Source organism: Melanostigma gelatinosum (assembly GCF_949748355.1).
Source record: "Melanostigma gelatinosum genome assembly, chromosome: 17".
In the NCBI taxonomy this organism is placed as follows: domain Eukaryota; kingdom Metazoa; phylum Chordata; class Actinopteri; order Perciformes; family Zoarcidae; genus Melanostigma; species Melanostigma gelatinosum.
The window spans coordinates 7704268-7728348 of record NC_136650.1 but is presented as its reverse complement, the minus strand read 5'-3'; the positions used below and the strand labels follow the sequence as shown (position 1 = coordinate 7728348).

Below are 24081 nucleotides of genomic sequence, written 5' to 3'. Positions count from 1 at the left end.
ACGATCAGCCAATCAGCACCGGGGGAGGGACTAATGCTGCAATGGAGACCGCTACAGACAGCATTGCCGCTGCTATTGAGGCTGTTGTAACTCGATTAAAAAGTACCGAACAGCACTCTGCTCTCATGTCGTACCGCTACGAGATGCCGGGTTGAGACTCTGGCGCAGCTTCTTTTGCTGTGGCGTCTTTGTTGCCCTATCACAGTCCCGTTAAGCCACGACTGCCACCTCTTTACAGTACATTGTGAATCTTTTACCCTAACAAATACTCTAAAACGCAAATCCTCCCAGAAAAGACTATTCCGGTCTATATATATATAAATATATTTATTATTGTGGCAACCTGATTAGGCTGAAGGCTCTGCCCTGTTCAAGGGAGAAGCAGCGTTTCTCTTGACCTCCCTGTGACCTGCTTGTCAAAGTCAATGGACAGATGTGGACACAGGGGGATTATTTTCCTCTAAATGTCGATGCGAGCATGTTTTTTTTCCCCATGTCCAAGCTCAGGTTTGATGTTTGATTTGTTTTTTTGAGGAAAAGTAAACAGGATCTGGTCGCTCATCTCTATTCCCAGACATCAGACTCATCCGATGCCGTCCTCGCCCCCCCCCCCCCCCCCGCTCGCGAGGACTTAACTTCACCTGCCAATCAGAGGAAGTGGTTTTCACATCAGCATCAGTCACCCGGCGGTAGGCTGAGTTTATGGTGTACCTCTCCCCGCGGCTCTGAGTGGTTTCTCCCAAGCTGTCAATCACAGTGGGAGGGCTCTGTGTGTAGCTGTGTGTCCGTGAAGAGCGAGCAGAACAGGCTTAGCGTACTGACGTGTGTGTGTGTGTGTGTGTGTGTGTGTGTGTGTGTGTGTGTGTGTGTGTGTGTGTGTGTGTGTGTGTGTGTGTGTGTGTGTGTGTGTGTGTGTGTGTGTGTGTGTGTGTGTGTGTGTGTGTGTGTGTGTGTCAGGAAGCCTGTGGTTTGTTGTGGTTGCGGCGGGTTCTGTGTTTACTGTGGCGAGCCAAGCTGTGTTCCTCCACCCCACAGAGGAAGTGACAGAGAGAGAGTTTTTCATCCCTTTTGCCTTTTTTCCTGCCACTGTCACATTGCTTAGCCCCTTTCCCTTCCTCACTCACAGATCCTCCCCCCCCCCTCTTCTCTTCCTCTCATCTTCTTTTCGCGTCTCTATAACTGCATCGTTGCTGCTCTCCTTTCTCCTCTTTATTTACTTTGTACACTCGCACCGGGACTGTGGCCAGAAATTTAGAAATGCGAGAGGTCATACTGAGTTTAAATTCCCTCCAATGTACCCTTCCTCCCTAATCTTTAAAATGATTTAGATCTCCCATATTTTCTTTCTCCAGTCAATATTTCAACATTATTTTCTGTATCGTTTATTTCCAAACATGAAGGCTTAAATCCTCATTCAAAGCCTCCACACTGCCAGGAATACAAAAAAGCTGCATCCTTGACTTATATATTTATTTACGTATTGTTGACCTAAAAGATTTTAAATGTGTACATACTGATATAGTAGACGACCAAAAACCCACCGTGTGTATAATTTGTATTCGCTGTGTAATTAAAACGTACCTCCAGGTTTTAAACACGGCCATATTCCCAGGGAGGAACTAGAGAGGACATGTCCTCAGCGTTACCATCGACCCCGAGTGTCCTTCACTTCCATGCTTTATTCCTCTTTAATTCATATATCTTCCCGCCTCAGACAACGTTGGCCTGTTTGAGTCTTTCGCCTTAAAGGATAATGTGTCCGCTTGCTTCTTGCAGCGGGAAACATAACTTCTGGATGGTGGTGTGCAAGAATGAAAGATCCACTCCTGTAAAACAACACAAAAAACAAAGCCATTTTTATGAAGAGTGACACACATGGTAGCATCGTTAGTTCTGGTTTTGTCTTGGGATTTGTTGACATTTAGAAAAAACCTGGAATAACACCAATCTTATCCTTGAACCACGTACCTTCCTCTCCTCCGTCTGTCCTCCTCTCTGTCTCTCCGACACGGCGGCCAAAAAGCAGCGCTCGATATAATTCACGCAAACCGGTGGTCCTCCTCTCTCCTTCCCCCGTCTCCCTCCTCTGCTGCGGTCCTTCAGAGAGGAGGCGAAGTGCTGGAGGCAGATTCCGGCTGTAAGAGCTCACATTCCTGGAGAGCACCAGCAAGCCCCAGGCTCATATGTCACACTTCTAACACTACAAACCATCAGGGCTTTGGAAACACCAGCCTCTCATCCTCTATCGCTCCTTTTTAATTATTTTGTTTTTGTTGCCGTTTGTCTCGCTGTCACTTTCTCCCCTCCCGTGTCCTGTCTTGTTCTCTCGACAGCTCTTCTTCGCTGGTGTTCTCCCTGACGCGTTGTGCTGGAAAACAAGTGCAGCGATGGGGATTGTTTTGTTTCTCTCTGTATGCCCGCAGGACATTACAGCAGTAATGCTGACAATGGAAACGAGAGGGCAGCTCTCTCCTCTCAACGCTCATTTTCTCTCTCTCTCCTTTTCTTCGTTCTGTAAATGCGACTGCCAATCACACACCTCGACTCCTCCACCCTGATCAAATATGAGTGTCGCTTGAACTTTCCGCCGCTGCCGTTGCCTCTGAGGGTTTTTCGGGGAGAGGGGGAGTAGATGGCACTCGATCGGGCCCCGACAGCGCCATTGAGGCTCAGCTGTGTGAGGCGGTGGGAGCAGCATGGGGGCATGCACATGTAAAATCAAACTCTGGAAATCCATGTTTTCTACTTCATTTGTTTTGCTGCTAAAAACAGCGCACCTGCAGGTATGAAAAAACATGATCATTTGGTATTAAAGAGCCCCTATTATGCTTTTCCTCATTCCCCTTTCCTTTAGTGCATTGTATATATTTGTGTACATATCACAATGTAAGACATTTGCATAACACCTTCTACCGGCTAGTTTGACACGGTCCTCAAACTATCGGCTTCTTCCGCCGGACTTTCAGCAGCTGACTCGCGGCAGGACAGATGCTCTTCTCACCGTGGCTCCCGCAGTGTTTTTGTGAGCCTTTGGAGCTAAGTTCTGTGTATGGTAAGGGGCGGGACATTTCCGACGCATGCGACACGTGGTTGACCAATCACAACAGAGCGGGGCCGAGCTGGACAATCGGGGCAGACAAAAAAACAAGGCGTTTTTTGAGCATTATTGCATGTAAGCGTATAGAGTGGTCTCACCTACGTCACGATCTCCTTAGTTACGAGGTCTGTCCGCCATGTTGGAGTACATACAGATCCTACATGGCGGCGAGTAAACAAGGAAGTGCGGCGAAAATACCATACTTTGAACCACTGGATAGTGCATCAAAGGTTCACTACCTGGCCAAATTGAAGGTTATTGGTAACTTGGATCCCTATACGATGAGTGCAGATCGTTTCAGTGCCGATCCTACTTATCTTCCATCGGTAAACTACGCCAACATCTACACGTATCTCGTGAACACCCCCAGTCCTCACACAAAAGACGAGTTGGAGTGCTACAAAGGGCTCGACGCTTATAATCAGTTTGTCAGTGGATGGGTCCGAGACGTCAAAGCAACGGTCGTCGAGAATTCTCATCTCGTCATTGGAAGGGTAAATATATACAGATCTGGTCAGATATTTAGCAATATTCAATGTTTACTCAGCGCAAACAGACACGTGTGTTTGTTTACATTGTACATGCATGTCATTGTGTGCGTGTGTGTAGGAATTCACTTTCAACTAACTCCATCCCCCCCCACACACACACACACACATATATATATATATATATAAAAACTCATATCAAGCAATGCTGAGGCTGCATCTCTGTGTTTCGCCTGTTGTACACGCTCGACACGTCTCTGGTACCGACTGCTGTCACGGGCCGATGAAGCTTCGGTAACCTTCTCATGTAAAAGTTTAATTTATATTTCCTTTATTAAATACTGTTCACAAACGAATTAGTAAATAAAATCACGTACCACTTATAAAGTGATCCGCACATACTCGAGTGTACGCCAAATTCCATTCCTTTATATCTCGAGAGATGCGTGACAGCCATTTCTTGCGACGTCGCTTGGATAGCTCCTTCGTGTCATTTCCTTGATGTGTAATGACCGCTGGCAAACGAAAGAATGATTTCTTGTCTCTATCAGCTCTGCTGCCACAACCAAAGACAGCACAAAAGTTCACCATGATCGATAGGTTATGCGACTCAGCCGTGCATGCCAGTGGCTTTGTGTGTACTCCAACATGGCCGACAGCTAAACTGTGACGTCACACGAGACCACTCTATTGTAACAGTAAATTGAGATAAAACAAAGATGCACCCAAAGAAGAGCATAATAGGTCCCGTTTAAAAGTAATTGTAAAAGGGAAATGTTTTTGGACTATCGGTCGTATTAAATAAGCAACCTAAAGACATCGCCTTGGGCATTCTTCAATACTTCATGACATTTCATACAGTAAAAGGTTGGTCGATATTAAAAGGAATCATTAGTTGCAGCACCAGAACGGATAACGGGCTTTACACGGCTCCAGAGTGAAGTCGTTCTCCCTCGGCTGTAGGAGTGATGAAGACCTGTTGAGAGTGAGGTCACTCTGCTGGAGCGCGGCAGGCAGACAATGCCAGGTGTTGATCGAGAAAGGAGGTCAACGCCGACTATTGTTGAAGAGAAATGTAATGACGTTTTTTCAGTGCAGGTGTTTCATAACGAACAAGTGCTCTTGCAAAGGCGCGACCTTAACAACTGAACAACAGGCTGTTAGTGTGAGAGTATTAACAAACCGTGTGTCCATTGAAGCGACGCATCGGGAGCCGCTTCTCCTTCCTGTAGGAGGTTGTTTGAGTTCAAGCGACTTCCTCGGCCAGAAGCTGCCGATTTCTCGTCCGAGCGCTTTTCATCACAGCAGCAGACGGAGAGACTTCCCGTCTAAATGTCCTCAAGATGTCGGTCTCTCCATCCACCCACCAGGCCCGGGCCACCATCGCTCTCTCTGCTTCCACTTCACATTCAAGGGCCGTTATGGATGACGCAGTTTGCTTTCATTTGCTGTTAAATACACGCATTTGTTTGTTTGGGTGGTGGAGAGGAAAGGTACATTTGTGTCGTTATTGATTTTAAAAGAGAGCAACGACCCTGCAGCAGTAATGGAAACTTGTATCAGCGCTCCATCACTTTTTGAAAACAATGGGGGGGGGGGCAGTAAAGCGTAGGATATTGGCTTCTCTCTCCTTCTCCCTGCGCTGCTGTTTGTTGTTGATGTGATGGCTTTTTGTCTCCCATGAATTTGTAATGAGTCATTAAAAATGTATACGGGAGACATTGAAGCGGAAAGAGTTTTTATTCTGAAATGTATCTCAAGGTGAAGCTCCACCGGTGGATGTAATTTAAAACTAGAGCGTTGGGTAGCAACTGAAAGAATTAGACGTCCGGGTTCCTCCTCACAGTGGCTATGAGCAATATTTTTATATTAAGTTGAATTTAATTATATTTATGTATCTAACTATCAACTGTGGATCCCATGACTACTTTTATGTGAAAGGGGTCACGAGTGATTGGTGAACAAGTAATTATCTCCAGACTCTGCACTGTATCTCATTTTAGTGTCTTTCAGCTCATTGTTTTGATTTTCTGGCCCACAATTTGACTGTTTTGATTCAGTCTCACTCGCTTTCTTATTGTGTCATTGTTAGCCACAATAGAGTGACTGTATGCGACATACGAGCACCAAACGACACAAAGAGTTATCTACAAGCCGGTGACCACGTGGAGCATTATGCGGTTAAAGATATTTCCCTCAGGAGTTGGTAGAACTAAGATGAAAGGGAATATTGGACTTACATTTGTCAGGTGGACGCAAACAGGAATCCAAATAATTGATGAAGTTGTCTTCTCATTTTGTAGGCGACTGTTTGCTAAGAAGTTTGCCGTGTCAACGTTAGAAGGTGCTGATGTCAGTGTTGTGTTTACGGCATGTTTGGTTTGGTTTCGGGCGGCTGTGGTTCAGGTTTTCAGTCGGAAGTTCAACGGTCCGATCCCCAGCTCCTCCAGTAAGCAGGTCAAAGTGTCCTCGGGCAAGATGAACCAAAACACGTCCAATGGCTTACTTGAATGTTGGCTCTTAGGATGCCTCCCTGTTGACTCTCCTTGGAGGTTTTCCGGGCACGTCCAAGTGGGATGAGACCCGGGAGAGACCCGGGACATGCTGGAGGGAATTACATCCAGTATCCCATCTTGCCTGGGAACGTCTCCAGGCGTCCTACGGAGAAGCTGTCCTGAGCTACCTCGCGAGGAAAATGGACGGCCACACCTGGAACAAAACCCTCAAAACAAGCTGCACATTTAGGATGAGATGGAGTTTCCATGGAAACATTCAGTGGAAGCTGTCATCTGTGTGAATAAACACGTCTGCATGTGACAGCATGTAACAGGAAGGTTTAGTTTCCTTCTTTCTTCCCTTTTCAGACATTTTGCACAACTTTCAGATCGATTGGCTCCCTCAGCCTGTTTCTAATGTGTTCCAGGCGACTAAATGTTGACAAATGAACGCTGTGTGAAGCGGAGGAATCCAACGTTTTCGTTTTAATAACGCAGCTTCAACCCTTTGTGATCTGTGTGTCCCCGTGCAGGTGATGAGCAGTCGTTTCTTGCCCTACGAGACCATCGTGACCGACGCTGTCCTCAGCCTGGATGAAGACACAGTGTTGTCCACCACAGAGGTATTTTGTAACATAATAACATTTCTCTCTCTCTCTCTCTCTCTCTCTCCCTCTCCCTCCATCCGCCTCTTCCCAGTCGGGTCCTCTTGAGACAAAACAAAGATCAAACGCTTTCTATGTCCCAAAAGCAACTCTCTGATTGCATTTTCTGTGAAAGAATTTTTTGTTATCTCTCGTTCTGTTTGTCCCCGGTGTTTTAAAGTTATCGCTCCACAGCTCGATTCTCAAATCACTTAAACTACTCGAACTTTTACTCCCGGCGCCGTACTTTTTTGGGTTTTTCTCGCCCGCCTCTCTCTCTGTCTCTCTCGCTCTCTCTCTGTCTCTCTCTCTGTCTCTCTCTCTCTCTCTCTCTCTCTCTCTCGCTCTCTCTCTGTCTCTCTCTATATTCATTCATGTAAGCACTCTCGGTGTATGATAGCATGGTAGTCTGCGGTGTAATGCAGAGAGGGCTGTTTGTGTCTGTTTTCATCTAATTATTTGATTGAATGCTGAAGTTGAAGTTTGCTGCAGGCAGCAGCTGAGGACGGACTGCTTTGTGTCTGATGAGGTCTTGGATTCTTTTTTTTTTCCTCACACAACGTATACCTTAAATAGAAAATGAATCTTAACATCTCAGAGGAAATATTTCATGCTTTAAGTGTAAACTGTGAAGGCTGATGAACACCTTCAATTTGTTGGAGGCAGGTGTGTAGGAGGAAACATCCTTAAACAAGAGAAGAGAGAGAATTACTGCACACTGTCCTTTTACTTGCAATGAACTTTGAGCCTCAGTCTGAGGACCGAGATGTTGTATTCATCAATAAGAGTGAATTACAAGTAAAGGGACAGTGTGTGGGAGTTCCCTCCTCTCATCCTTTAAATATAAAAAGCACAGAATACCTGCAGGAATACTCCCGTGTTGTTACATTTTTCAAATGGTGCCGTAATGATGCTTTGTTAATGGCTAATAGATCACTTACTAATGCTTTGTAAATAAGTTATAAGCCATTAATCAGAGCAACCTTTGAGTTGCCAGGTTGTGGAAAATCCCTCTGGCTGGTGTTTATCCTAATTGGTGATAATGCAGTTATAAATGTATATGAACGCATTAATAAACACCTGTGAGTTTCACACTTTCTAATAAGGATTTTTCACAACCTGGCAACCATAAGTTAAATGCTTATAACTGAAATAAAGCATTAGAAAATGAGTTATAAACCATGAATAACCGAGTCACAACTCATAACGGTGTTGTTTTTTATTGGGAAGTGATACAAATGTGCTTCTAAATCTCATAATATGTCAAAATCTGCTTTGTGTCGGTCCAGGTGGATTTTGCCTTCACGGTCTGGCAGAGTTTCCCGGAGCGGATCGTGGGTTACCCCGCTCGCAGCCACTTCTGGGACAGCAACAAGGAGCGCTGGGGCTACACCTCCAAATGGACCAACGATTATTCGATGGTGCTGACGGGGGCCGCCATCTACCACAGGTGCAGCGGCGCGGGCTTTCACATCGCCGTCCTCTGATCTGCAGAACGACTTGGTTCCATTACAGATGTTTACCTGCTCACTGTTCGGCTCCGCTCTTTGCTTTCATGTGCCTTGCTTCCGTTCCCCTCTCTGTTATACGGGGATCACAGCTTCGCTCTGCTCTCCAGTGTTCAGTCGTCTGTCTTTTGATACAACACTTTTGATGCAGTGATCTGGCAATTATGAAAGTAGGCGCCTTGTTCAGTGTTGCACAGCCTCAGGAAATCAGTGTTTTGACACCGGGTATGTTTTATCCCGAGAAACAATGTCAATTTGTCTGCTACACGGCGTTTCATAGTTCCTGCGTTTAGCTCTACAACAGCCCCTGTCAGCTTTAATATGGCTTCACTCAGCTGTGATGGGAGCAGTCCATTAAGCCGGAGTCAGCCAATCACTGCCAAACACTTAATCGCTTTCAATAACGCAGTCCTTCAATCCATCCTGGAACTGTGAGCAATCAGTCCGTTGATGAACTCTGAGTTCTACCCGAAGGCTTCAACCTGTGAAATGTGTGGTGCATTTGAATTCAAGTCGCCCCAAACAGTCGACAAGCGCTACTCGTCGTCCACCTGTCAAGGTCTGACAGCGTGTGAATGATGGCGGTTTTTTTCAGGCATTAATCCAAAAACAACCTTCTGAAGGTTTGTACACATACGATGTAAATGCAAATCGACATACACTTTATTGTGTGCAGTTGGGAAAAGTGAAACGGAAGTGAGGGAAAATACCCGTGATGTTAAACCAGACCAGATGAATTATGATCACAGCCAAACTTAACCTGCGACTCACCCTTCAGTTCCCTTTCAATGCTTTCATCTTTCACATGGCGTCGCCCCTTCTTCTTTATTCTCATTTCATGATTTCACTCTTCCTGTATTCTAACCCCCTTCTCTCCTCTCTCGCAGGTATTACCATCACCTGTACACCAACTACTTACCCACGAGTCTGAAGGGCATGGTGGACCAGCTGGCCAACTGCGAGGACATCCTGATGAACTTCCTGGTCTCCGCTGTCACCAAGCTGCCGCCCATCAAGGTCACACAGAAGAAGCAGTACAAGGAGACCATGATGGGACAGGTAGGGCTGTTCTGTCACCCTCCTCGTGACCGGGTCCGTGTCGGTTTTTAATTTATTTCTGAATTCCTTCACTGAGATGACTCATTGGCCCTTTTTTTTTTTAAAGAGCCGTGACACCAAACTTCAGGACAGCTGCCAGTTGAGAGGATTGGTTTGCATTAAAGAGAACCACATTACAGGGTGTGACTGAACTCGGAACAATCGTAGAGTTATTACACAATCCACGTTGATCGTATCCTCCTGTTTCATATGAGTTGTGCTTCATGCTGAAGCCAGCATCGTCTCCTTCCCGTCATCAGTGTGTGTCTCGGCCTTTCAGCTGGAATGAACTCTTGCTGCTTTGTGAACAGCATGAGTTATTCCGCTGAAGGTCTTTGGTGCGACCCGTGGGTAAACAGGACAAGTCACTGACTGTACGGCGGAGAGACAAAGGCCCAGAGAGGAGGCGTCTCAGTTCTTATGGCTTACGTCATCGTTTGTAGAATATGATCCAGCTGATGATTTATTGAGAAGCGTTAACGTCACTCGTCATTAAGTAATGCTGTTCTCTTCTCACGGGTCTGAACTGTGACTGTGATCGAATGAAAGAAAGCGGCACACGTTTGTTATTGTCGGTCTTCATATAAGGAGAACGTCCCTAAACGTGGATATTTGTACAAGTTTTTTCCTACAGTCTAATGTTTTGTGTTCATGTCGATACGGTAACAGTTATCCAATACTTTCAGCCAATCTAATAATACAATTATTAGATTTTTTTATTCACTACTTTTAGGTAGTTCTTTCAACTGTTTATCCATTACTTTTACCTGATCACCAATTATTTTCAGCTCATCATTTCAACTGTTCAGTAGTAAATGTGATAAAACCATTTTCTGAAGGTCAGCAACACACCGATATGTCATCCTAGTTGCACCTTCTATTTCCCTCCTGAACACAAATTGGACGACAAACAAAATCATATTTTTTTTGTCAAATGAATTGAGCCGCTCACTCACTCGCAATCTCTCCATCTGCTTAGCGGTTTGCGAAAATGGGGAAAAATCTTGCAAATGGTCCGCACTGCAAATGTGGTTTAGGTTAAAAGAAAAAAACATTACCCCGTACAAGCTGGAAAGCACGTGAGTGTGCATGTGTGTCGGGTTACAGAGAGAGAGAGAGAGAGAGAGGGCTGCATGTGCTGTGTGGATTCTGTAGGAGTGGCCTTATCGTTAACGATATCACTCTTGTGAATATGTGTGTGACGCGTGTATAGCTGAGTATATATATTGCGTATCGAGTCTTTGCAAGACTGGAGCACGAGGTAAGCGGGACCCCCGATTGCCATTGGGTCATTTTGCACACTGTCCCTACGCAAGAGCGTAAATACCCACTGGTGTACAAATACCCACTGGTGTACAAATACCACTGGTGTACAAATACCCACTGGTGTACAAGTACCGCGTGGTTGCGACTCGCTGATCTGAAGCAATAATTATCATTCACCGTGATAATGACACTGACCTACTTTTTGTTTGTCTCCCCTCTTCTCCCTCTCCATTCCCAACAGTCTTCGAGAGCTTCCCGCTGGGCCGATCCGGACCACTTTGCCCAGCGGCAAACCTGCATGAACAAGTTCGCCAGCTGGTTTGGCGCCATGCCGCTGGTCCACTCCCAGATGAGACTGGACCCCATCCTGTTCAAGGACCAGGTCTCCATTCTCCGCAAGAAATACAGGGACATCGAGAGGCTCTGACAGGACCGGCGCCCCCTCGGGGGAGACCCCACGCAGGGGGAGGCTCGCGAGAGCGACTCTGTGGAGAGCAGAAGGACGAGCAGGACTCCGGCGGGATGGACGGGGAGCGACACAGCTCTGTCGTCCACTCAGCACATTGCCAGTGACCGCAGCGCCGCTGCTGCCAGGACTTGACGCGGTTCGGGATGAATGGAAACAAGCAGATGGCGTTTGGATGTGAAAAATACAAATAAAAGCCGCAAACACAGAGCGACAAAGAGGGGTGCACCAGCTGATGGACATGCCAAACAGTTGCTGTATGTTTTGCAAATGTGCAAACACGCAGCACACACTACTGACGACGGGAACTCTTGGATAGAATATTTTTTTGTACAACATGAACACGGACGGCGTGTTTCCTGCTCTCTCGGCACACGTGCAGGACGGTAGAAGAGGGAAGGTGTCGGCGATCGCAAAACCGGGCAACCCCCGCCCGTCACGAATCCTACCGGCTGCCCCTAGAAGCCCTCCCCAGTCTGCATCAGGACGTAATACCGGACTACCAAAACCCCCTGCTTCATAGCGCAGGAGACCCTGTTCTTCAGTTGATTTGATTTCTGTACAAATCAGCTCTCTGGTGTCACTGTTGACCTTTTGTCCTCTCTGAGAGGTTTAAAGTCAGAGCGTCATCAGTTTAGTATTTCCCTTCTCAAGGCAGAAGAGGTAAACAGTGTCCAATCTGTTATTATAGTGGCCTGACGAGGCTTTTATAGCCAAGCAGCCATTGTTTCTTGAAATTCTTGGCTATCAACACACATCCTTGAGCCTGAAAACATCCTGTCTTTCCTTTCCTCGGCTCCTTCCTTGATGTGCTGATACGGCTTTTATAATGGTCGATCTGCGTCCCTGTTAACACTAAGATAAGTTCGCAAAATGTCTCGTTTCATGTCCCATTTTCCTCTCATACTCGCTAAGGCAGTTGTACTTTTCTCATCTTTTTCCCCCCACTTTCATCATCTTTTATTTCGCCCTTTAAACTCTCTGTACTTTGACTTGTGTGTGTGTGCGTGTGTGCGTACGTGTGTGTACGTGTTGTGTGTACAGAGCCTTGAAAAGTTGGCTCATCCAACCATAAACTCGAGCGGAGCACATTTTCCCTCCGCTGGAATGAGCGAAATGAACATTTCTGGATGAAATGGAGCAGAACGTTGCATTGTAACCCAGACTCTCTTTTGCCCATTTATTTCTCCCTGCATGGCCCTGCAGCACTTCCCCCGCAGGGAGGGAATAGAATGTCTGTCCATAGCAGGTCTTTAGTGACCAGCGTCATTTCACAGGAGTGCTTGTCGAGGGATATTTTTCTTTTAACGCGGAGCGCATCAGTACCATTGTGACATCAGGGTCTGCCTTTTAGAATTATTATTTTTTTATTGCACATCACGTTGCCTACATCAGCGTGAGATGCCTCGATGCTCCCGCGTTGAATCACTCTGGTCGTCAGTCTGGCTCTCCTGCTACAGTGATTTATTATATTTTCTGTGACACATCAGAGGACCTCAGAGCCATTAAATTGACAAAAGGTTTTCTCCCCCATTTGTCAGGCAGAGATACGTTCGGGCTTCAATTCGGTAACTATTTCATTCGGAGGGCTGTTTCATTCCCAGGAGACGAGCTGTTGATGGGACACTAACATTATGGACCGAGTGACCCACAAACATGACCTTCTAGCTAATGCTAGCCTTTGGAGGACAGCTCGCCCGCCCCCGATTGTCCGTCACTCAAAAACCGGCTGCTCACATCGTCGCCATCGTATCCGCTTCAAACCGCCTGACGTTTTGCACCTTATATTACCTTATTGGTGTTGAACAACCAGATCGAAAACGCTAAAATGACTAGCTGTCGCCGACTTTAATGAATCGTTTAAGAGGTGGGCTGTGTGGAGCTGTGTTCTTGCCGTCGTGCGGCCGAGAGCACAGGCACTTCCCTCTCACACTTACTTTGCAGACACTTAAAAGAAGCAGCATGCTTAGTGGCCTTTCTGTCGAGCAGGCATTCAGCATAATGTCTCAGCCAAAGCTGTTCAGTGTGTGTGTGTGTGTGTGTGTGTGTGTGTGTGTTGATCAGTAGCTGTCTTTGTCAATTGCCAATATCAGTGTCACATATTCATTTACGGTTTTAGTTTACATTTTTTTTTCATTGATTTCTTCTCATTTTGTTCGACAAATAGTTCATATAAAATGCATCGCAGAGCCTTTTCAGTGTCAACAAAGGTGCGGTCCACGCTTTCAAGTGTCATATCCGAATGCTACCAAAGCAAAGCCATTCTGTTTCAGCGTGTATCAAACACAGCACGACTATCAGGTGTGTGTTTGTTTCCTCACGCCATTGCTTTAAATATCATGCTTTGTATTTACGTTCTGGGACTTCAAGTTTGGAGTGTCGTTTGTTTGCCGGGAGAGATTCATGATCTGTTTAATGCAGTCACAACACAGCACATGTTCACTCGTCAACTCCCCCCCCCCTGGTCTGCATCTGGTCCCTGTTTCATCTTCAGAGAACCATATTGTTTGAATCCATTTCAAGCCTTTTATGTCTGAGAGTTTGAGTCACTGTGTGTGGTTCATCTCAAGAGAACCCCGTCCCCCAGCTTTGCAGATATTTCATAAAAAAAATCAAAAAAAAACACCACCCATTTCAAATCCCTGCGACTCTCAGCACTGTACGTACATAGGCATATATTTATTTTCTGAGAAAAGAAAAAAAAAACGTGTACGAGACGACGCGGCGAGAACATAAGTCTGATCCTGCATCGCTGAGGGGAGGTAATGGTATTTATTCAGTTTATTTTCTACTCGCTGTGCACATTAATCCACAAAGATGCCGATATAACAGCTCATGTTATGTTTCACTCTGCATTGGTTTTCTGGGGGGGAAAAAACACATCACGCTCTCCTCTGCTGCCCCCCCCTGAGAGATGTAACATTTTCACAGTCGTGAAGTTGAGTTTTAACTCTAAATGATTGCATACACCAGTGATCTAGAATTGGATTGGGATGCACAATCTCGGCTCTCCGCGGGAGTCAAATTGCAAAGTCCCAATAAAGACTACGCCAACTGACAAACGGGAAATAATAAGCAGATGGGTCCTCTGAACCAGATGGAAACATTTTCAGCTTCAGCTGTAACATCTCTCCCCCACATGCATTACAATAATGGGTCTGAGGCTGTGACACAGTTGTGTTTAAATTGCCTCTTTCAAAAGCGCGGTTTCAGGTCAGATAACTTTGCAAGAGAAACTCGCTCCATCTCTCAGTTGGCGTGCTGCACAGTACGTCATCGAGTCCAGAAGTCGAGAGCGCGATGGATGTGATTTGGGCCACCAGGAAAACCTCTGCATCCGCTTATAAACGCCTGTCACGTCCGCCATTTGATCAGGGGTAACATTATGCAAGTTATCTGTGTGCTTCGAAACAGATGGAAGGTTTACAGTTTGGTGTTTATAGTGGTGACAGAGTGTGTGTGTGCTGGAAAACTAGTCTGTTCTTGATTTGTGCCTTTTTATCAACATGTGAGTTCATTGACATGCCGAGCACTGTCTGTCCTCGACTTGTTAATTCCAGTAGACGGGCAGGAATAGCCCCGCATGCAGGGCCCCAAACAGCCCTGCCTTTCATACACTGGATGAGTCACCGCTTCCATTTCTCCGTATTATAACGCCCCGCTTTCATCTTTGTGTTTGGACACGGTTGCGTAGGCAACAACGTATGACCACTTCCTGTTTGGGATTATTTATCAGTGAATCGGCCGCATCACTTTACCAATCAGCAGCAATGTCTGTTGGTCTGTAAGGACTCGGCCAAAGCCCAGCTGTCCTGATGCCTTCTCCTCCCTCCTACCTTGTAATTAACAGAAGACTTTTATAGAGGTCACAAATGAAATAGATAAATGCCAATTTTGTAAGAATGATTTATAAAAAAATAAATACTCATATTTGATGATAACTGCATCGCCTTGTCCCTTTTTTTATAGACTGTTTCAATGTTTCCATTTTAAAGACCTTGTGGCATAAAAATGTCAAACTACATACAGTATGTCAGAAAAATGTCATGTTAGCCATAAATCAGTGTAATATGCCTTAAGATGCTGATTCCAAGGACCCGCCCTGCTGTGTGTCTGATGGGCTAGTACTAGTTCAGTTTATTGCTGATGACAACTGTTTTTAAGAAGATTCTGACATACATCGGGCCTCCTGCAAGAACATTCTCTAGTCCTTATCTTTACTTTCTCTTCCTCTTTTACACGAGTAAGCCACGTCAGATTTAGTAAACGCACCTGACACAATTATACAAGATTAAGGCCACATAGTACGTCTAAAAAAGTCAGTATAGCACCTCGAAAAAAGTCATAGTATAGTAAGTAGTAAAACATAGTATAGCATGTCGGAAAAATTCATAGTATATCGAAAAAAGTCTTGAAGAAGTCATAGTATAGCATGTTGAAAAGTCTTAAAAAAGTCATAGTATAGTATGTCCAAAACATTCAAAGTGTAAGGCATCCATCCATCCATGTTCCACCTCTTATCCGGGGTCGGGTCGCGGTGGCACCAGGCCAAGCAGGCTGACCCAGACCTCCCTCTCACCGGCAACATGTTCCAGCTCATCCTGGGGGATCCCGAGGCGTTCCCAGGCCAGCTGGGAGATGTAGTCCCTCCAGCGTGTTCTGGGTCTTCCCCGGGGTCTCTTCCCAGTTGGACGTGCCTGGAAAACCTCCAGTGGGAGGCGTCCAGGAGGCATCTTAATTAGATGCCCGAACCACCTCAGCTGACTACTTTCGAGTAGCGGAGGAATAGAAGGAGTAGGGCAAGTGTAAGGCATCGTATGTCATATCATAGCATCATTGTATTTAAAAAAACAATTGCGCACAATTCCACTCAGCAGTCGGGAAACAAGACAGCATTAAAAAAAAAAAGCTGCAGCATTTATACTTAATCTCTCTTCTGCTCTGATGGTTCTCTCATCCGCTTACACTGCATTCACAGTCACTCAATTTTCAATATGTTAATTGGCATTAGTGAAACTAAGAAAAAGGTACAAATTAAATCATCAAGACTAACCCTCAACTTTAATTGACTATACACTATCAACACTGATTGGACCTTCACATAAAATGTCATAATTGTCCCATTAGGCACCTTAATTGTCACTAATTTGATTCATCAACTTCTATCTTATCATCAATAAGTCATGGCTGCATATGGATGCGGCTTTAAGTGCATTCAACAGCTTTTAGGACCTAATGATTTAGAGAAGGGCTATTTCAGAATTTGTATTGGTCAGTTGATTTCACAAAAGATCACAAATCTTCCTGCCAGCTTCTCCTAAATGTCATTCCTCCACTGACGTTAACCTCACAGACCAGGATGCCATGCAGTCGTTACAAAGTCCCACCAAAACACAAAGTCCCACCAAAACACAAAGTCCCACCATCTGCCTCCTCAGACACGAGACATGCTGACAGCAGCACACATTGTAAACATCAGAGTGTAAAGAGCACTTTACTTTTTTTCCCGCTTTATTATCAGTGTGCATAGACGGGCGCTAAACCGCTGACCTCTGCCGTATGAGAACACACTCCGTTTCTACAGTCATCATGCTGCCCCCCCCCCCCTTTATTAGACCACTGGTTTATTAGTCACTACTGCATTGATTTTCTTTCTTTTTTACACAGCTGAAAGCCTTCTCGCTGCTCCAATGCTGCATCTGTCCTTCTGCTTCTCCCCGAGGACGATACCCTCATAACACATCTCAGATGTGACCCTGACTGTGCTCTGAATTATTAAACGCAAACATATCAGACACTGATATTCTCATGCATATCCTAGACCTGACAGCGTGGGTTTGTTTGTGCACATGTACCTAGACTTTAGCTCATCTTTCATGTTTGAATTGAATCCTTCTTACTCCGTCTGTCCTTTCTCTCTATGACGTGCGTTTACGTTAGTATTTTTACAGACCAAAAGCTCCCCTAGATGAAGTAGTTGACCTATCAAAACTGGCCAGCATCTATCAAGCATCTGAAAGTCGGAAATCAGTAGGGATATTATTATTAAACAGTTAAATCATGAATTTATTCATTTGAATAACAGATGGCTGAGCCATATTGTGGAGTTTTGATTATTCTGTTCCCACAAGAGCCAGACGGGTAAATCTGTCGCTGATTGACATATCAGGAGATTTGACCTCTGATATATCAGCACAAACGACAAGTTTGCTGATAAGTAACAAGAAAACGCAATGTAAAAATGGTAGTAGGTTTAAGGTTTGAAGTCACCGTTACATTGTCTCTCTAAAGGTCGGCGAATCCATTTCAACATTGTTTGTTTAAGTTACGATCAGCCGGTAAACAGCTTATAGTTAGTTATAATATAGATTCACTTTTAGCGCGATTCCGATGCGATTCTGAAATGCTCAGTAAATACGGAAGAAATTAACAACAGACACAAACAAACGAACACGAGAAAAACACGAGGCACAGAGAGCGTCAACCTTTAAAAAAAAAAAAAATCACAGCAAAATGTACAGTTGAGCAGAAACCTGAACAAGGCATCGTATTGAAATGTCAAGTCCAATCAGAGCATAGAGGAGTTTACATATTACATCTAATGTAAAAAAGCAGACGAATATAGCCAGAATAAGACTCATTTTGCCACAGTGTGTGTGTCTCTTATTAAAGTGTTTAGGGGGTCATAGAAAAGATTTTTGAATTTAGGGCTTCAAACAATTCAAAAACTAAGAAATGTGTTGGATTTTAGGATTAAATAGAACATATCAACGTGTCCCTACAGGCATGAACCCTCTACTGAGCTACTCATAGATAAAACATAACGTATAAACTCTTCAGTTTAAATCTTAATGTTGATTGAAATGCAGAATATCGAGGTAGACAGAATATTCTCTGCCAACGGCCACACTGATGTCACCTGCCCCCCCCCGTCGCCATGTTTCACCTCTCGCTTTTCATCTGTTGCTTCATGTCTTTTGGAAACGGGTTGATATTGCCAATGTCCCAATTTCTTCTTCTTTAAAGTGCAGCCTCAGCCGGCCTGTGGTACCCTGTCACACGTCCAGTTAATGACCAAATCGTCCTGTCCTTTATAGTAAGTGTGTGTGTGTGTGTGTGTGTGTGTGTGTGTGTGTGTCTCTGTGTGTGTGTGTGTGTGTGTGTGTGTGTGTGTGTGTGTGTGTGTGTCTCTGGTATATGAATGGGTGTTCGAGGGTGTGTGGCTCAGCTCCTGACGGCCAGCATGGAGTTGATTTCCCAGATGAGGTTGCGGAGTTGGTCCATGATCTGCTTTAACTGCTGGTTCTTCTGCTTCAGCTTCTGCAGGAAAAATGACAAAAAGAGAAATAGACAACATATATTTAGATGGAAAAAAAACACACAAATATAAAAGTCAGAGTGCTTTCTTGTCAGTTTACGACGATAAAACTACAGGTTATAAAAGACCAAAAGGTCAAACATACGATGAGGCAATAACTTCTCAGCAGATTTCAGCTGCTACACTGTACTTCTAAAGAGAATGTATTTAACATATTCCTGAGAAGAACAGGACCCAGATGTAATCTCGTTCCTAATGACTGTTGCTGTATGGGACTGTTAACCGGGAGGGTTTTCCCAGCAGGACATCCTGTGAGAAGCACATTTTAAGATTCTGTTTCCCTTCTTCAAATGTACTATTAGTCCAAGTTAACCAAAGTAAAAATATTGTATTGTATTTCAGCAAAACAGAGATTTAATAGAGTTTAATGTTACGTCAGGGTTGTGGCATTGTTTTAAGGTGTTTATGTGTTGGTGGTGTTTGGTGAAAACACATCTGCACTTTGATCTAAACGCCAGCGTCAGCATTCTAACTCGTGCACAATGACAATGCGAGCATGCAGATGTTTTGCAGGTATAATGTTTGGCCATCTTCACCGTCTTAGCTTAGCGTGTTAGCATGCAAACCTTTGCTGATTAGCATTAAAATCAGAGTCCAGCTCAGGCCAATGGTGATGACATTAGGTTTGCAGGTACTGGTACTTTTGAAAGATTGACTTGCTGGATGAAAAATCACAGAATCACCAAAGTAATCGGGATCATTCGTCTGGAAACCATGAATGTCTAAAGTTTGATGGCAATCCATCCGATAGTTGATATATTTGGACCAAAGTGGTGAATCGACTGACCCACATACGAGCGTATTTGTTATTTTTCATGGGATTTGTCAGTAAAACTACATGTAAAATAACACCTGCCTCATCCTTCAGTTTGGAGAGTATTGGGTAAAGATTAATCGAAGCCACACATTGTATTTCTTTGTCCAACATACAATAGACAAAGTTGTCCCACCTGCCTATTGACCCCTCCCCCAAATACGGAGTACTTTAGTTGTCTTCATCACTCCCAGCCTCTGCTAATCGCTAAACTAACACATCTGGCCCGTGTCTGGGTTGCACAGGTACATCAAAGAGGAGCAAACACTCCAATCCCCCCCCGTCAGTCACTGAGGGCTTTGTCCGCTCATTACCTCCGAATACGCAACCAAGATCTCTAAGTCAACAGCTGCCGTGGACTCAAGTACCTCATTGCCTGAGATGGTTCTTTTTGTTTTCACAAACAGGAGCTGCTGCTGCTGCTGGAGAGTCAGAATAAAAACAGGTGCAGCTGCCAAATGCTTGCTGCCTTTGAACGAGTAACTCGGGCAAAACATACATTTGAAGGTTCGGGCAAATTTATCAACGGCAGTACATCACAGCTACTTACTCAGCTGCTTTTCTTCTGATGGACAGAGAGAGAGAGAGCGAGAGCACGCTCAGAAGCTACTGTATCTGCAGTGCAGTGAAATCTATTAAGATTAAATCCATCTCGCTCTCTCTGTAACACTCCTTTAGCCATGACTAATTGCCAGCCATTTCTGCAGCGCAGATAACACCTTGAGCAATCGATTTCACACAGCTCTCTTAATATCAACTGTTTAGCTGATTGTCCTTGACTACTAACTAATCTCCAGGTTCACTGTGACATCTATAAAGAGACTTCGCAATTATAATTTGGAACTTAGAAATGCAAGGCAGTCATTCTTCTCTGACATCATAACCAAAAACAAGAACAATACACCAACACACCAACAATACACCAACAATACACCTTATTTGCTACCGTCGACAGGCTAACAAACCCTCCAGTGTCGGTAGCTGCTGAACTCTAATCCACCTGGGCATGCAATCAATTTGCCTCCTTTTTTACTGACAAAATTCAGAAAATTAGACAAGCAGTCAGTGCCTCCACACCAACCACAGGATATGTGTTGTCCCGATCTCTGAATAACATCCATTCAAATATCATGACACAATTTCATTCAATCGACCGTAGAAGCCTAGAAGACATCATACAACATCTGAAGTCATCCTCCTGCTGCTTGGATATTCTACCAACACACTTTTTCAAAAATATTTCAAACTGCATGACCACTGATCTTTTACAAATTGTAAACACATCCCTTCTCTCAGGTGTCTTCCCACAAGCCCGAAAAACTGCAGTTATTAAACCACTCCTAAAGAAAGCTAGTTTAGACTCCGCAACGATGAAAAAGTATAGGCCAATATCAAACCTCCCATTTTTAAGTAAAATAATTGAAAAAGCGGTTTTCCAACAGCTGACCGACTTCTTGGCCGTAAATAACTGCTTTGATGTTTTCCAGTCAGGCTTTCGACAGCACCACAGCACTGAAACTGCTCTTGTTAAGGTTTTCAACGACATCCACTTAAACATAGACAATGGCAGAAGTTCAGTCTTAGTCTTACTAGATCTCAGTGCTGCATTCGACACGGTCGACCATGCCATACTCCTAGAAAGACAAAAAATCTGGGTGGGACTCTCTGGCACAGCACTTAACTGGTTTGAATCCTACTTGAAGGGCCGAGAATACTTTGTGTCTGTGGCTCATTACACATCGGAGCTGACTAAAATGACATGTGGTGTTCCCCAAGGTTCAATACTGGGGCCTCTTCTGTTCAACATCTACATGCTTCCACTAGCTCAGATTATGGAAAACAACAAAGTGTGTTATCATAATTATGCAGACGACACACAAATCTACATAACTATGTCACCAGGGGACTATAATCCCATACAAGGGCTGGGTAACTGCATTGAACAAATCAACAACTGGATGTGCCAGAATTTTCTTCAATTAAACAAAGATAAAACAGAAGTAATTGTTTTCGGTACCAAGGACGAACAATTGAAAATCACCGCTCAGCTTCAGTCACTGATGTTAAAACCCACAAACCAAGCCAGAAATCTAGGTGTAGTTATGGATTCAGACCTCAACCTGAACAGCCATATCAAGACAATTACAAAATCAGCCTACTATCACCTGAAGAATATATCAAGGATAAGAGGACTTATGTCTCAACAGGATTTGTAAAAACTTGTCCACGCATTTATCTTCAGCAGACTGGACTACTGTAACGGTGTGTTTACAGGTCTCTGTAAAAAGTCCGTCAGAAAGCTGCAGCTGATTCAGAACGCTGCAGCTCGAGTCCTCACTAAGACCAGGAGGGTGGATCACATCACTCCAGTTCTGAGGTCTTTGCACTGGCTTCCTGTCCAACAAAGAATTGACTTTAAAATCCTGCTGTTGGTTTACAAAGCACTGAATGGTTTAGGGCCAAAATACATCTCTGATCTGCTGCTACCTTATGAACCATCCCGACCCCTCAGGTCGTCTGGGACCGGTCTACTATCTGTTCCCAGAGTCAGAACTAAACATGGAGAAGCAGCGTTCAGTTTTTCTGCTCCACATTTCTGGAACAAAGTCCCAGAAAGCTGCAGGTCTGCTGAGACCCTCAGCTCATTTAAATCAAGATTGAAGACTTTTCTGTTTGCTGCTGCCTTTAATTGAACCACATTCAATTCATATATTAATCAATTTCCTGCATTTCTGCATTTTACTACTGCATTTTATTTCTTACACCGTTTCTTCAATTGTTTTTAAATCTCCTTTTCTTTTGCCTTATGTTTTGATGATAAATGAATTTAAAATAAAGACTATTATCACAGAAATTGTCTGGTGCCATTCGTAACCTCGTAATTAGTGCAACTCTAATCCTTCACACCTACAACGCCATGTTTTTGAAGAAGGGTGTACTACAGAGAACAAAGAGCTCTGAACCATCGTTTCTGTGTTTCAGGAACGAGGCTTTTACACACACACACACACACACACACACACACACACACACACCCACCAGCGGATGCACTCCCTCCCTCGTTCCTTTGTCTGCCACTCACACAATAACGTTTTGATGCCTTGTTAATCCGTCGCAGGCCTCTCCTGACACGCTCAGACACAGCGTCGGCCCTGGCAGGGTGGCTAGTCAACAACTCATGAAAGTAAACAAGGAAGCGCCGTCTGAGCTCCCGTCTCCGACGGCCTCCTGCAGACTGGCAGACTGCCGATACCTGCTTCATGGAACCTGGAGACGCTGGCAGCCGTCGGAGGAGCGGGCGGAAGAGCACAGTGACCCGAGATGGAGTGGAGACGGGCGAGCACAGAGGAGATGCAGTGATGTGTGCGCGTGAGAATGTGCAAGTGTTTATGGTCTGATGTGCATGTGTGTGTGTGCGTGTGTGTGTGTGAGAGAGAGAGAGAGAGAGAGAGAGAGAGAGAGAGAGAGAGGGTGTGGCTGCACATGAACATCTCTGTGACTGTATTTGTGCATCAGTCTGTTAGGGATTCACTCCATTCAGTCTTTCTTACACTCGATTCAAACATTTTGGCATTTTGTTGGGAGGTGGTTTTGAAACATTGCATGGAAGTTTGTATTACACCTGGTGTGTGTGCGTGTGTGCGCGCGTGTGTGTGTGTGTGTGTGTGTGGGGAGGGGGAAAGAAGGTCACCTAAATGAACTGCAGGTGCCCGTACAGCACATCTGGGCAGAGGACAAGCCAAAGTGACATCTGTCTTTCAAACGCTCTGGTTGCAAGCAAACAAGGTCTTGTAAACAAAAGTCACATGAACTCACAAGCAGTTTGCCATCCCAGGAGATCGAACATGCTGGCGGTGGGGTGGGGGTCAAAACCAAAATCCGATTCCCGTCCCTGTTATTGAAGCTAAGCCTGATGGAAATGTCAGAGTAGCTGTAATTCACTTCTGATTCATATCCAGTAAAAACACATAATGTAACTTGAGTCGCACTGCGGTTTGACCTCAATCTGTTTTATTTTCCAAACTTGGGGAAACTGTTAGATTGACAGAAAAGTGGATTTGAAATTACAGCAGCAACAGTTTTGATAATCAATTCATAATCCAAGTTATTTATGAAGCAAAAATTCCAAACATGAACTGGTTTCAGCTTCTAAACTGTTTTAGTAACGAACCATATTTGGATCCTGGACTGATGGTCAGACAACAACGGCAGACTTTGGGCTTCAGGAAGATGTGATCGACATTTGTCATCTTAATTTCAGATATTATGAAATTCATACATTATAATCTAAAGGTAGTGCTGAAACAAAGTCAATCAATTCGTAAGTTGATAAAAAGAAAATTGATAATTTAGCCGACTCAATCATTTATTTTGATTAAACAACTCAAATATTTGCTCTTTCTAGATTCTCAAAAGATAATTTGATTTGATGCTTTTTAGTGTTCTTTAGAAATTAAAATGTTTATTCTGAGGAAAAGAAAAACATTGGAAGAAGTCACCTTTGACTTTTAGAGCTTGATGGACACTTTCACTTCTTTTTTACAGACTAAACAATTAATTGGACAAATAACTAGCAGATTAATCGATGATGAAAATAACTTAGTTGCAGAAAGCCATCTATAGATGCACAACTATGAATTTGAAACAACATAAAATTGCTTTCATTTTGTCCGTTACATTTATTTACTGATTTATTTGTTATTTCTATTTAAGTTCTTGTATTTGGAAGTTCCCTGTAAAGCGATTGACTCGGGATTTCAAACATTCAGAAACACAACGCTGGATTAAAGAACAGCGTCCCGTACATGAGTCACAGGCCGAGAAGAA

The 24081-nt window shown here is 44.3% G+C and overlaps 2 protein-coding genes across 3 annotated transcripts in view; one reads left to right on the top strand and one right to left on the bottom strand.

Moving 5' to 3' along the window:
• The window catches only part of ext1b (exostosin glycosyltransferase 1b), a 106126-nt gene extending 91134 nt beyond the window's left edge, over nucleotides 1–14992 (top strand). For both annotated transcript variants that reach the window (XM_079288407.1, XM_079288406.1), the window contains 4 exons: nucleotides 6614–6703; nucleotides 8014–8174; nucleotides 9120–9291; nucleotides 10838–14992. In XM_079288407.1, the coding sequence (XP_079144533.1) occupies nucleotides 6614–6703; nucleotides 8014–8174; nucleotides 9120–9291; nucleotides 10838–11023 (609 nt within the window). In that variant the 3' untranslated portion in view covers nucleotides 11024–14992. The remainder of the gene's footprint in view (nucleotides 1–6613; nucleotides 6704–8013; nucleotides 8175–9119; nucleotides 9292–10837) is intronic.
• A 2538-nt stretch (nucleotides 14993–17530) lies between these two features.
• Nucleotides 17531–24081, bottom strand: part of med30 (mediator complex subunit 30) — a 35637-nt gene continuing 29086 nt past the window's right edge. The window contains exon 5 of the mRNA XM_079288514.1: nucleotides 17531–18382. Within this exon, the coding sequence (XP_079144640.1) occupies nucleotides 18287–18382 (96 nt within the window). The 3' untranslated portion in view covers nucleotides 17531–18286. The remainder of the gene's footprint in view (nucleotides 18383–24081) is intronic.